The 14,794-nt window shown below is 34.1% G+C and overlaps 1 protein-coding gene across 1 annotated transcript; it reads right to left on the bottom strand.

The window, feature by feature from the left end:
* Positions 1 to 6,213: 6,213 nt before the first annotated feature.
* LOC133863745 (LRR receptor-like serine/threonine-protein kinase IOS1) lies at positions 6,214 to 10,709 on the bottom strand. Its single transcript, XM_062299824.1, has 13 exons — positions 10,447 to 10,709; positions 9,809 to 10,346; positions 9,235 to 9,719; positions 9,004 to 9,142; positions 8,836 to 8,907; positions 8,647 to 8,718; positions 8,469 to 8,549; positions 8,107 to 8,264; positions 7,775 to 8,001; positions 7,547 to 7,673; positions 7,282 to 7,344; positions 7,002 to 7,191; positions 6,214 to 6,835 (listed from the first exon to the last, which is right to left on the bottom strand). The coding sequence occupies exons 1-13, from the start codon at positions 10,529 to 10,531 to the stop codon at positions 6,424 to 6,426; spliced, it is 2,649 nt and encodes an 882-aa protein (XP_062155808.1). The 5' UTR covers positions 10,532 to 10,709; the 3' UTR covers positions 6,214 to 6,423.
* Positions 10,710 to 14,794: the final 4,085 nt, after the last annotated feature.

Below are 14,794 nucleotides of genomic sequence, written 5' to 3'. Positions count from 1 at the left end.
GAACTGGCAAACCTCAAGTATAAAAAAGTCTAACAAGCTCACTAGGAAAAAAAAAAAAAATTCCAACAATTAAGTACAAACATTATATATATCAACTGCTTGCTGATTCCTTCATAGCGATCAAATGCCTCTCCATATATATATATATAGGTGCGAGAGAGCATTCAAAGGTGATTTAAAAATTTATAATAACCAAACACCTATACAGTGCAAAAGGAATAATGTTCAATTTAATTATTAAAAGATTTTGGGCTTCGTTAATTGATTTGATAGTAAATTTGACTTGCAATATTAAGCATTATTTATGCGCCACTAAAAGTCTAAAATATTATTCAGGCTTGAAAGTGTACTTAATTAATGGTTATCATTCAATTAGGACATCTTAGCATGTTTGATCTGGGCTTCAATGCGTTGCCTAACGCCCTCACAACCTAAATGCGTTGCATGCACTACAGCGCTGTTCCTAAGCCACAGGAATATTGTCGGTTTTGAGACCATTTGTGAAGACTTAAAGATATCGTATAATTGCATTTATGCGATACTACAAAAGAATTAGACCCAATTGAAGCTCTCTAATAAATTTAAGAAACATACACACACATATATATAATTTTAGGAAAGAGATGAGAACAATGAAAGAGAAATAGAGAATTAAAATCAAGGTTCCGGTAGTATTTGTCTACTTTTCGTCTCTTATGTTTTTGTAATTCTTAATTGTCTCAGTACGTCCCTACAAACCTAATGGTAGATCACGTACCTTGAGGTTTGATCTTGAACACCAAAGAGTTGGAAAAAAAAAAAAAACACATATATATGGCTACTATGGCCTAAATTGGAACTTCGGTTGCTATGACCGCGGAACTTAGACTTCGGCGACTCTGGACGGCATCGGCTACCATGGCTAGATTTGGGCCAACTATTTGGGCAAACAGGTCTCTTTGGACATTTTTGTTTTCAAGAATAATGAGGTTTTGCGAATATGCAATGGCAGCAACGCAACATAGATTTATGCTTCTACGATGGCGGAAGAAATAGAAAATTTCACAGGACCATTTGGAGTCAATTCTCACATTAGACAAAAAAAATTCTTTGATACCATGTAAGAGAACACATAATTTAGGAAAAAGATGAAAATAAAGAAAGAGAAACAGAGACTTAAGGTTTCAGTATTTGTGCTTGTAACACTAGTCTCTTGAGTTCTTGTAACTCTTGTCTCAGTAATAAATGTCTGATCTGAAATCGAACGTCCATATGCACAATCTAAATAAATCCACAGGCACGAGATATAAACCAAATGGATGCTTGACTAGTTTTTATTTTCGGTTTTCATTAAAGTTTTTCCATCCAAGTATTTGCTTAATTAGAACAAAGGGAATGCAAAGAGGAATAGTTCTGCATCAATAATGTTGCTTATGGGAATTTTTATTTTATTTTATTTGAATTACCTTGTTCTTAAGGGTTTACAACACTATGTCTTTTAACTACAAAACCAAAATAATAATAATAATAATAATAATTGATTACTCTTTTACAAATTGAAGATGGCTTTCTTAGACATCGCACGATCAGGTCATCCTTCCTGGTACTGTTCTCGTAGAAGCACACTTAACTGCGGAGTTTTGATATATAGGCTAATGACCATTACAACTTGAAAACGCGTTGTGTTAAGAAATGTGTACATATACATATAAACATATTCTCATTTCTATACCTAGGCGATGTGGGATGTTACATTTCATAAATCAAAGAAAAATGCTAGGGGTACAAAGACATTTACAAAGAAAAGCTTACAGGCAATCCTAGCAAGGTAGTGATGTGGCACTGCCATGTTAGGAAGCCACATCACTGGAGCAATAAAAAACTTTTGATGCTTTGAATCCCATGAAATCTAGCATTGCAAACTGAGACGTGTTTTCCTGACACCAAATCGGCTGCATTTCATAACCATCTTGTAAAAAGATCAAACAAACCCCCGGCAACAAAGAAACCAAGTTTTGAATCCCATGACTTATGAACAACTCTCCTTTTTTTGCATCTATCTCCGATTACGAACGAAGAAGACTCCGATTTCTCCATTTTGTCAAAACCAAGAAGATGAATCAGGTCTGATTTTAACCTTTTCTCTCCAGTTTCATTTTCCTGCACTCTCTCCATTTTGGTTGAAGATCCATAATCACACAACCATTGTTTCTTTGGATCAATCATGCCTGCTATGGTAGGATCGATCCTAGCTAGCGCAGTAGGATCGATCCCTATTCCCCTCAGGATCAATCTGACACAACCAAGATTGATCACAGAACCCTTAAAATCGATTTTGACTTCCCTAAAAGCCTAATTTGGGGTTTTAGAAGTGTGTTTTAGGTTTCTAAGTGTCTTTACGGTCTATAATTAGTGTTTGGCAAATATTGGAGTTTAAATTTGTAGAATAGAAAGTTAGATCTTTCAGTATGCCGTGGATTTGATCTAAGAATTCGAGGTAAGTAAACTGATTATAGAAGTAGATGAAAATATTTTTGCATGAGATTGTAAATAAAAACTAGACTCTTCTTAAAACATGAAACATATGATTTTCTAACATGATGTGATCCCTAGCTAATCATATTTCATTTGGATAATTTATGATTTGAAAGCTGAATGTTGTTTTATGATGAGAAATGATGAAAATTTTAAGAGGTATGGAAATGAGATTTACGACTACCCTGATTAGAGAGTCAGTACGGTATGGGATTTATGGTTACCCAATCAAAGTGATGGTATGAGTATGAGATTTACGATTACCCAATCAAGGTGCCAATATGAGTTACGATTACTCTAAGAAGGCAGTCGGTATGCGTTACGGATTACTTGCTGACGGGTTTTTTTTTTATATGATTATGCCTAACTTGTAATGGGGTGTTTGTATGTGTTATGGTGGCTGGATGACCATAAGTCTTCAATACGGGCTATGGTTACCTTGTAATGGGGTGCCAGTATAACGACCTAGCCAGTATGTTTATGATGCCTCGTGGCGGGGGTACTAGCATGTTACAGATTACCTATATAAGAATCTGGTATGTTATTCTAACCTTCAATATACGAATGTGCATGTATAGGTATGTTACGTTGCATTGTGTACATGTATGTTACAGTATTTCATGTGCCGATATGTTATAATACTTCGGGTGCTGGTATGTTTGGTACTTCATGTGCTAATATGTTACGGTGCCTTGAGTACTAGCATGTTATGGATAACCTGTAATAGGGTTCCGATATGGTAAGATAACTTCTACCGTATGAGGGTTAATATATGGGTATGATGATGTTATAGAATGAAAATATGATGCGGTGAGATGTGGTTATGGTTGAGATATAAATATAATTTGCAAAAACGTTCTGATTTATATTTAAATGTTTTTATGCCTAAAAGTGAAATTATCATAACTCATGCCCTCTTTTATAAAATTTATTAAGTTTGCTTGATAAAATGTTATCACACACGAGACACAAGCATGGGTTGAATGGTACACGTCTCTTTGCTTTAGTTGAAGAAAATTTTGTTTCATTCATCCTTTGATTCTCATGCCTATTTTGTGTACTTTGAGCATTTATTATATTGAAAATTCACTTTCTAACACATGAGCTACTGATGCATTTTTCTGATGTGCATACATTTTTATGGTCATATTTTCAAAGGAGAAAGGTTGGTCTTAAAACTTGTTTTAATTTTTAATTTTTCCTTTTTCCTCATGATTGGGTTTCAGTTTTGGCCTATCTTGGTTGAATCTTCATGTTGTCTTTGGATTGAGGTTGAGGATTTCTTTCCATCTTGTATTTATGCAAATTTTCATTCTTTCCCTGCATGCACTTGTTGTGGTCTGCTTTTCACATGCACAATACCTATTCAATCAATTGACTCACTGAGTCTTAGGTTGGTTTTTTATGCTATGTAAATGTGGCCTGGTAACACTACAATTACATAAATGTTGATGCAGGTATAAAAGAGGATGAAGATGATCTATATGTATGCCTAGGGTATTATAAATAAGGTTTTCTTGTGCTTTAGTTTGTTGTAAATATCCTGAAAATGTTTGTCTTTTGGAGTGTATCTATAGCTAGACATGTTCTAAGTATTTTTGATGTATAAATACTTATGTGTTGTCTATGGCACTTTTGACTAGTGTTGTTTTATCATGTAAAGTACAATGTAAGAATCTATATAATATTGAAGCCATAATTTCAGTTCTGGTGTGTTATATGAGGGTTATCTTATATATATATATATATATATTATATTCTGTTGTGAGATATATAAACTTTGATGATACTGACATTGAGATAGTATGTAGTGCTTACTGGAGATTGAAGATTTTCACTTTGGTCTTTCATTAAGTAAATGCGGGATGCTACAATTTCTTTAAGAATGAAGGGCCAAGTCGCCACAATAACTTTTACATACCTATTAGCATCTCATAACATGAGCACATCATATTAGAGATCATAAAAACGCAGCTGAAACAGCAAAGTAATAATATTCCTTAACACACAAAGCTAATATAAAACATCTTTGTTTTTAACGCTTTTACATTTGTATCATTACATAACTAAAACTAATGGCTATATAAAAGTGTCACAAGCGACCTGATGTCATATACACCATGAACGTGCATAAACATAACAAAAATTATGTATAAACCCCAAAAGATAGACTAACTAATAGTTTGACTCAATAAAAAACATCTGGCATCCCATGACCTCAGTCATAGTAGCCCATGTAGGAGGCTACCAGATTTTCATCTACACCCTCGACACCTGCAACAACAACATCTATGCAATTGTGGGGATTACAATATTCGTATAGGTTGATGAATGAGTCCACATTTCTCAATAAATATAGAAATTACTGACTTTTCACAATGAGCAGACTTGTTCGTTTTCAATCTGAATTTACAAGAACAGCTACGTACATTGGTTTAACATTACTTTTAAATACATCTTGTAGCTCATAAAGTAAACACTATATATATGAAAACATTTAAACACATTATTTTAGTTGTGCGTATATGTGCACTTTGCAAACCCAGGCTTGGAAATATACACTTACAAACACATCTAATTCATACCATATTTATAGATTATAACCCAACTACACGCATATACATTGTGTCTTTTGTTTTTTTCAAGTAGAAATTTTGTTGAATAGAAAATGTACATAGAGGGTGTACATAGTGATAGTATCCTACAAAAAGTTGTAATCGTAACTCAAAAAGAGCAATAAACCTGAACATTGAAGACGATAGAGTTAGTTTAGAAGTATTCATCTAAGCGTACAGTGATTTTGTTTTATTTCAGTCTCAACTAGATCTATGTGATTCTCAAACTAGTCTTCATTATAAAAGATTCTAAAGTTTGGATCCTTTAATCCAACTATTTTTTATTGTAAAAGTCCTAATTTACAAATTAAGAGGTACTTGTCCTACAAGATTATGACTTCTTGATAAGTTTTTAGCTGGAAATGATTTTGTACTTTGTTAAACCTATCAATTGATCATACAAATTAAAACATCATGAGTTAAAACACTAGAAATTTCAACAACAACAACAACAATAGCAAAGACACAAAAAGAGATAGATAAAGATAAAAGAAAAGAATTTACCAAATACCAACGAGATGGTGGATACGCAGTGATTAAGGTTTAAGAGTGAGAGTGAGAGTGAGAGTGAGAGTGAGAGTGAGAGGAAATTGAATGAAAGATGAGAGAACAGCTGCGATTAGGGTATACTGAAAATGAGAGAAGTAAGGGAGAACCATAAAGATTATTAGGGCAAAGGGATAAAACGATGTCGTGTAGGAAAATTATGCCGACGTTTTTAAATAAACACCAACAAAATTTTGTTGTTTAAGTGAACTAATATTTATCGATGTTATTATAAAATGCCGATAATTATTCGACATATCCTTCCATAATTATCGGCTTTTTGTTCTAATGTCGATACTGAATTTTCATTTATAGGCATATGTAAATTAATACTAATAAATTATTGGCATGTAAATTACACACCGATAATAAAAAATTTCTCGACATTAACTCTAAACACCGAGAACAGAAATGCCTTAAGCACTTGTTTTTTAGTAGTGTTTTAAGCAACAACATTTTAATCGTTGCTAAAGACCTAAATTGTTGTAGTTTCAAATACCAGTTATATATGTTGATGTTCAAAATCATAGATAGAATCTTTAGGTGTTTCGATCTTTGTCTTTTTTCTTTATTCAATTTTCTAAAAGAGAGATCAACAATGATGATAAATTTAGTACATATTACAAACAAATATTCCAATAAACCATCATGGATGATTTATTGAAGTACAATATGCATTCACAAAAAGTTATACAAAGAACAAAAAGGTTCAAGATCCGAAATGCATATTTCAATTTTGGATAACGTTTTATCGCGCTAAAGGATTGAGTTCAGTAGTCAAATTCATGTTGATAATTTCAATTGAATCTGTTGATTCACCCTCATGGCCCTCTTTCGTGCGAGTTACTTTAGTTGCTAAACACTCCTTTAGTTCAACCACTGCCTCACTCATTGTTGGCCTTTTAGCAGAAGTAGGAGAAACACAAGCCATTGCTATTTCAACAGCCTTCCAAGCAGAGTTGATGTTGAAATTCTCACGCAACCTTGGATCAACAATGTTTTTTATATCCCCTTCAGCAAGCATGAAACTCACCCATTGACTTATGTGAGTCCTTTCTGGGGATCTTTCTATTGCTGGCCGACCTGTGATCATCTCCAAAAGAACGACTCCAAAGCTATAAACATCACTTTTCTCAGTTAACCAATTTGATATGTAGTACCTGCAAGTCAAAGCATATTATTTTTCCATATATGTGGCAAAGTTGTTGATGAAGAAGTTTGTTACTCCCTTGATTTCAAATATCTAGTACATTTTGTCTTTATTGGCAAAGAAAATGAATGTTGAAAATGATCGTAAATAAGCAAGATAATAATAGAATTACTCACTCGGGGTCCAGGTACCCAGGGGTTCCAGCAACAACAGTTGACACATGAGTGCCACCATCGGTGGGGAAAATTTTGGATAGCCCAAAGTCAGCAAGTTTGGCATGAAAATTTTCATTTAACAAGATGTTTGTGCACTTCACATCTCTATGAATTATAGGTGGCTTGCAACCATGGTGCAGATACTCCAATCCTACAAATTCATAACCACATCATTTGTTGAAAGGATTAAAAAAAAAATGATGTATAAAGAAAGAATTATGCAAATCAACTCATTGTTAACCTTGTGCTGCATCTGTCGCTATTCGGAGTCTATCTTCCCAACTCAAGATGTTTGCCTTCTCACCTACATCCGTTAATAAAATGCTTAAACCTTAATGTATTTTTGTATTCAAATTAAATTAATGTTGATCATGTAGTACTAATCAATGTAAGAAAATTTTTCTAATTCTAAAATTAATTATAAAATTTTCTTCTCTAAGGAGGATAAGATTTAATAAACTGAAATCTGAATTACTTTTTGCTTAATATTTCAATTATGCCCAAACCTGAAAGATGTTCTTCTAGGTCTCCGTTGGCCATGTACTCATAAATGAGCCCCATGTTAGTTCCTTCATAGCAATACCCAACAAGAGTAGTTAAATTTCTATGATGAACCCTCATAAGAAGTTTAACCTGCAATTACAAATTATAACCTTAATTTTAGAATACATGCGCGTCGGACAATATATGTATATCAATATATGTATGAGCTTTTATGAGTTACAGTTACGTGCCTCTGATTGAAATTGTTGAAACCCTTGAATTGATGATGGAGAAAGCATCTTCACTGCTACTTGAGTGTCATCTATGTTGCCACGATAAACTGTTCCAAATCCACCCTTACCAAGAATCCTCTCAAAGTTGTTCGTAATTTTTAGGAGTTCAGAATATGTAAACTGTCGTTGTATTGACTCCAATGATGGATTTTGATTAATGCTGGATTCAGTATCTACCATCGTAACTGGAAAGATCATCAAGAGCTTAATTACCTCATATCTAAGGAGAATTTTTTCTTTATTCATGTCAATATCAATCGTATAATTAAGATTTCCACCTTTATTCTCACCTTGTGGTTTTCTCCTTCTAAGTCCTAAGAAGATAGCAGCAACAATTAATGAGAGGATCAACAATCCAGCAACTGATGCTACTATTGGAATAACAACATTACTGGTGTTCTTCTTTTTGCACGAACCAGATCCACATAGATTTGGATTGTCACCCACACTAAAAATGATAGTGTTGATCATGGGGTTAAACAAAGGCATGCAATTAACCGTCAAAATAATTTTTGGATGTACCATTAGTAGATATTGTAACCCATTTATGCTTTAGGTTTTTTTGCAGACAATCGATAAATTTTTCATTTTATAAAATTTGAAAATTTATAATAGTAAGGTGCATGTTTATGGTCTTTGACAAAAATCATACCGTAGTGATAATGAACCATTGTTTGATCTTTCAATTAGTTGAGCTGGAACTGAACCGGACAGCTGGTTTCTTTCTAAGTTTCTGCATGCAAAGGTAGAATATGAACATTTTTTTTTTTCCATTTCTTTAACCATGAAATTTATAGCTAGTATCAGTCCTAAAATAAAAGGTAACTTACAAAACCCTCAAATATTGTAATTGAGACAGAAAATCAGGCACTGATCCAGTTAGGTTATTGTTAGATAGATCCCTGAAATGAGCGAATCACTTATATTAATTTAATATTAATTGGGGATAGAAAATGTGTACTTTGGCAATCATCATGATGTTTGTAAATGATGTAATCAAGTAAATTGTGGATACTTACAAATATTGCAACATTACGAGGTTTGATATGTCGGCAGATATCTGTCCAGTTAGTCCACTTGAGGACAAGTTCCTGAGTAATTTAAGTTTAAAAATAACTTAAATTAAGAGTCAAGCTAAGATAAGTTTGAAATTAAGTCATAAAGGTTATACGAAGGGATAGACTTACAAGAATGTGATTCTAGGAGGAGTATTAGCATCAAAGCTACAATTTAGACCATCCCACGAGTATCCTTTAGGGGCACACGGATCTCCTTGCCAAATTCTCTTTATTCCATACGTTGACTTGATTTTTGCGATGGCATCAACTAAAATTTCATAACATGCATCCCAGTCAGTCAAATATATGCGAACTAGGATATGCAGTGAAAAGCATATTTATTTGGAAAAATGTACGTACCATCTCCTTGGTCTGTTTCTGATTGCAAGAAATATTTCACTGAGTATATCTCAATCGCATTCATGATGGGTGGAAGTGTTGAAGTTTCAGTTTTGAAGATTGAAAAATAATACGTTGCTGCTCCACTGAGGGCCGATGGGCTATACAGAGAGGTTGTAGATAAGTAATTAGGAGCAAGGGGTCCATACCAGTACTTCCCGTTGAGGGTAATGTTGAATGATCTAGACTGGTTGGCTTCGAGCTTTACGATTTCAGCAAAGTGAATATAGATATAATATTCGGTAGTCTTAGCATCTGAGTCCCAGTTGAACTCTAAGGGAGCGCTACCATTTATAGGTGTGACGGCAGTACTCATGACAACAGATGGTGGTCGGTAATCATTGTGAGATTGGGAGTCAATGGGAAGCGAGGTACTTAAATCTGTCGCTTTAAAGTAGCTGTTGTCAGTGGGCATCCAAACCCGATCATAAACATCGTATCCATACCTAATTAAATAAACATTCCGTATAAGGCAGGAGCAAATTGAGTTTATGTTCTACAGCTAGACTTGATATCATATAAAATAATGACTCACCTGTATGCTATCCCGCTTGTTGATCCAACATCCAGGCGCAAAAAAAGTGCCAATGATCCAGATTCTGTGACATAGGTGGTATTTTTCAATGGCCTTAACTCTATTGCTGATATAAATGGTGTTCCAAGGCCCGTGTTTACGAGACAGACGTGTATGTAATTTAGAGACGGGACATGTATGAGCTCCTTGATGACACTAATCGATGAATTCACCACTTTGACCGTCTCCCACGTATCTGCTCCAAGATACAGATCGAATTGTGGTAAATTACCTTGTCCATCATAATTCCCATGCAAGAAGGTTCCACGGATCAAATACTTAGTGCCTCTTGTGACGTTTATGCTGTAACAGTTGCGGTTTCCTTGAGGAAAGCTTTTAAGATTCCATACCTGTTGTTGATGACTAGCTTTGATATCAGGTGATATGCCCTTACTTGTACCTGAGTCTATGAAGGCCGCATCTGAAATGTAATTTAGGCCTGTTGTAGCGTCCGTGAAGGTAGAATTCGCTGCTAACCCACAAGCTATGCTTATGAAGCCTGCAGGGACAGACAAGACAGAGTAATCCCTTAGCTATTATTCAGTCAGCTAGCCAAAACCAAACTGATCATATTCAAAGATTCAGATGATAATAAGTACCTGATTGATCCTGGGCATGAACCGCAAGTAGAAGAGCCAAACCAGCGAGCAATGCAAAGATGAAATGTTTGAACCCCATCACCATCTAAGCTTCCTCTTCTTTACTGGAACATGTTTTCCGCCATGGTATATGCTTTATACTGCAAAACTAGAGCTCCCTTTTATCAAGGCGCGCAGTCAATTGTCCTCGTTTGTGTTTGTTTTTTTTGTTTTGCAAAATTGCAAGTCAATAGTCTTCGTTACTAGAAGGATTATCTTGCCAGCTGACAGCTTGTCAAACTGTATAATTCGTTCGTTCCTATCATGTTCAGTGATTGGAGATCGTGCCTAGAAAGTTATTATTATTTCTTTCTTTCTTTTTTTTTTCTTTTTTTTTTTTTGTAACTTGAAGTCAACGAGGAAAAGGGAAGACGCGTATATAGCCATATAGGTTACCCTGATTCTCTGAAGTCATACTTTTAGCTAGCATGAAAAGGATCGAAGACCCGTACACACCAATTGGCGTGTGTGAAAGCGTTGGTTTAATTTCTTCAGGAACAAATGAAATTCCATTAATACTGCGTGCTTAAACAATGATGAAGTTCAGCTTGGTCAAACACCAGCGAAACGAAGTTTTGAAATATTTAAGAATATTTTTCATTAAATTATGTCAAAATTTTTAAAATACTCCTGTATTTACAAGATCAAGGGTTAATATATTAATACCATCCACCACTGCTTGGCCACCCCAACCGAACAATCAAGGGTGATCGCATGACCCCTAATGCCTTCAAGGGTGGTCTCAGCCACCCCTGGCATGCAATTTTCTAGCTGTGACGACAAGATAGGTGCTAACGGACGGTCACCGCCCGACCCATCTCACTTCCAACCACTACGCAGCCTCGCCAACAATTGGCCATCGTTCGGCCCGACCTAACACCAGCATCCATATTCAACGGTCCTTTGCCATCTACGGCCACCGTACCTCATTGTCTCCAATGGCCTTTTATCGTTTCCAACCACCATTTGTCGTTGTCCCTAGAAACCCTCCACCATCTAGGGTTACCGTCTGATGCCGTCTCCGACCACCATCCACCCCAACCCACTAGTCAACCCAACATACTGCCAATCACCATCAAGCTTAGGTCATAGCCGCCCACCCCTACGGTGGCTAGAAGTGGGATGGTACAGACGATGGCTAGAGATGGAGTATGTTTGCTAGTTAAGAAATTTGGTCATTTATGTACGTGAAATGAATCATTCAATTTTAGCTTTTCGTATTTTTTATAATACTCATTCTTATTCCCATGTAATCATGATCATTCCAATATACTTAACCTAAAATTGTATGGGCTTTGATTTTTGTTTTTAACTCTATATTCTTTCACAATTTAAGTTTGTTATGGCCGGAATATAAGACTGGAATTTTTTGATGGTTAACACTCTGGTTGGGATCATAATCACACGTACAGTCTACGCATTAATTATGGGGGTTTGAGTTCTTATTGTTTATGGGATTTGTGAGGCTATTATTATTTCGTGGTTGTGCTAAGAAAAGAAGACCTAACGAAAGTCGTTGATAATAATTTGCCAATTGCATAGTGGAGTCAACTTATACGTTAGAATTTGCATTTTTATTGGCCAGGAAATATTAAAGAAAGATCAATGTTTTGACTATCATTTTAAGTAGAATTTAATATTAATGCAAGGAATTACATCTTAATTATTAACAGCTCACAATAATAATATAATGATTACCTCATTCCATTAATTAAGTCCGATAACACAATTATGTGCTGCACAATGGGATATTTGTACGCAATCTTGCTGGAGGTAGTTTTTTTTATTTACTTTTGATCTATTCAGAACAGAAATTACTCGTTTTTTTCTTCTTCTTCTTCTTCTTCTTCTTCTTCTTCTTCTTTAGCATCCTAAGTAGTACACCAATAGACCATGCATTCAGGATGCATATATGTTAACAAAATATATATCTGCCTAGCTTGTTAATTTAAGGCATAGTCTTATTGCTTCAATTGATTTGGTTAGTTTGATTGATTGATTGTTGTTGGTCTCTATTTTTCTGGGTATATAAGAGGTGTTCATTCTTTGAAGATGGCGAACCGTACGTACTTAAAGAATGATATTGGCCACATGACGTATAAGTTGACTCCACCATGCAATTTGCATTAAAAAAACCTTTATAAAAGTAACACAAGAATAGCACCTCCTCCGGTTCGATCAAATTTTGGCAATATACGGCGACTTTAATTCCAGTGGGAAGCAGTATAAAGTCAACCTCAAGTTATACACAACATGTTCTTTGAAAATGATATTCAGAAAAACGTTATTCGTAATTCTATATATAGTTTTAGAAATTAATCATCGCCCAATTAATTAAGTCCATTGCAAGCATCAATTTTCTAAAATAAAAAGTCTTCGCCCAATTGGCAAGCATCATTTTGTTTTCTTTTTTTAGGCTCCGATGGTAGGTGGAAACAAAAACCCCCAAAAAAAAAAAAGGATTCTTTGACTACATATAAATCCAGGTTATGCGCCTAATTTCCTGACAAGTCCCTTTCTATTGCTTCAAATCGTTTTTTAATTTTATTTACCACTACCCTTATGATCATTACACGCAAAAATTTAATTTTATATATATCTATATATACATTCTCCTTAAATAAAGAATATGAAAATATTAAATTAATTTTAAAAGATAATATTAAAAAGCATAAGCAAAAATATTCCTTTATACTTATAGAACTTGTCCAAGTAGCTGTTAAATCCTTAACAAGATAAGGATTAAATAATATATAGCGTCTTATATATTATATATGTTTAAGAGATGGTAGACATTTAAATTTTAGAGATTCGTTATTAGGATTACATCATGCATGGAAGCATATGAAAAGGAAAATGAGTAAAAAAAAAAAAAAAAAAACCACTAATTATGGACCGTAACGCCTAGCTTTTACAAAAAGCGTAAGTGAAATTTTTTTGAATTTCCATGTGACATTACGATCTCATCAGAGTTAAATATTGGCAACAGAATATTTAAATATAATACAGATTTGGAAAATAACATTTTAGAGCTTCTACTGAAATACCTCAAAATAGATATATTAACCAAGTCAGTATAATTATACAAAGTAGTAATAGTCATGCCTCACAGGGCATAAATAGTCTTACAAGCCGAAATATCTAAGGTTTAATGACTAAATAACTGCAGAATTATAAATATTGTCTTTAAACTAAGTTAATGAACTACAACATGGTAGTTCCCAAAAAGGAAGCGGTCTAGCCTCAATATCAGTAAAATGATCCACCTAAGAGTTTGGATAGTCCTGATATTCTTCTTCTTCATAACCTGATTTAGCACATAATATAGAGAGAAAACAACAACACAAAATACTAAAGTGAGTCCGCTGTTTCCCATAATATAATGAATGCTGATTCGTTTAATAAATGCAACATAATGCAATGGCTTTATAATTACATGTATATGCAAAATATAATCTATGGTCGCGAATTATAGACATAAATTGAATATAAACATAATCATAAAACAATGACAGTTTCAAGTGCAGAGTTTTAGGTATTTCCCTCTTTTCACTCCTCTATTGGCCTTGACACGGTTAGCGTTTTATTTAAAACCTTGACTTCCTCACTTTAATTTTTAATTATATTATTTGGGAGCCTTGGCTTCTGGAAACCTTGGTACACTAGTTTTGTATTTATTATCCTCTTTTCAGGTACTTCCTCATTTATTGAAAACCTTGGAACTCAAGTGAATCTTTACGTACCCACTGTGGATCTTGATCCAACAGCTTGTTATTAGACAGATTATTAAAATAATAAAATATGCAGAATCACATGCACAAACAAATAAATAAAGCAGTAGACATAATATTATAGGAAAAGTCAACCAGTTTCGTCCTCAGTAAATATAGAGATACTTACTAGTTTCTTCTCCAAAGGTTATCCACAAAAGCTGCATAATTATATTCAAACATTAATATACTAACAAATAAAACTAAGCGAATTTACCTACTCTTTTGTTTTGGGATTATTTCTTATTTCAACAATTACTCCTATAAGTTTAATCTTATTGTTATGTTTTGTGCTTATGGGTAACATAATCCCCTTTTATGGCATATCAATAATTAATATTTCGTCCTTTTAATTAAATTATTAAATGTCATTAGCTTAAAATATTTGGACAGTGAAATGACACAACTTTAAATATAATTAAAATAACTCTTTTCGTAAATATATATATAAACCATTAGTTCAAACTAATTTACATACCTATATTTTTAAATAACTCACACACTCACACATACATACATGTCCCTTATAGAGAAGCACA

Source organism: Alnus glutinosa, chromosome 3 (genome assembly GCF_958979055.1).
Source record: "Alnus glutinosa chromosome 3, dhAlnGlut1.1, whole genome shotgun sequence".
Classification (NCBI taxonomy): domain Eukaryota; kingdom Viridiplantae; phylum Streptophyta; class Magnoliopsida; order Fagales; family Betulaceae; genus Alnus; species Alnus glutinosa.
The sequence above is the reverse complement of the archived record's forward strand: the minus strand, read 5'-3'. Positions and strand labels throughout refer to the sequence as shown.

What these genes read in the sequence shown, in the direction of transcription:
- LOC133863745 (XM_062299824.1), bottom strand. Translation starts at nt 10,531, where the DNA reads ATGGTGATGGGGTTCAAACATTTCATCTTTGCATTGCTCGCTGGTTTG. An exon ending in ACAAGCGGGATAGCATACAG is followed by an intron (nt 9,720 to 9,808) that starts GTGAGTCATTAT and finishes TTATTTAATTAG; the next exon opens with GTATGGATACGATGTTTATG. An exon ending in TTCAACAATTTCAATCAGAG is followed by an intron (nt 7,674 to 7,774) that starts GCACGTAACTGT and finishes TTGTAATTGCAG; the next exon opens with GTTAAACTTCTTATGAGGGT.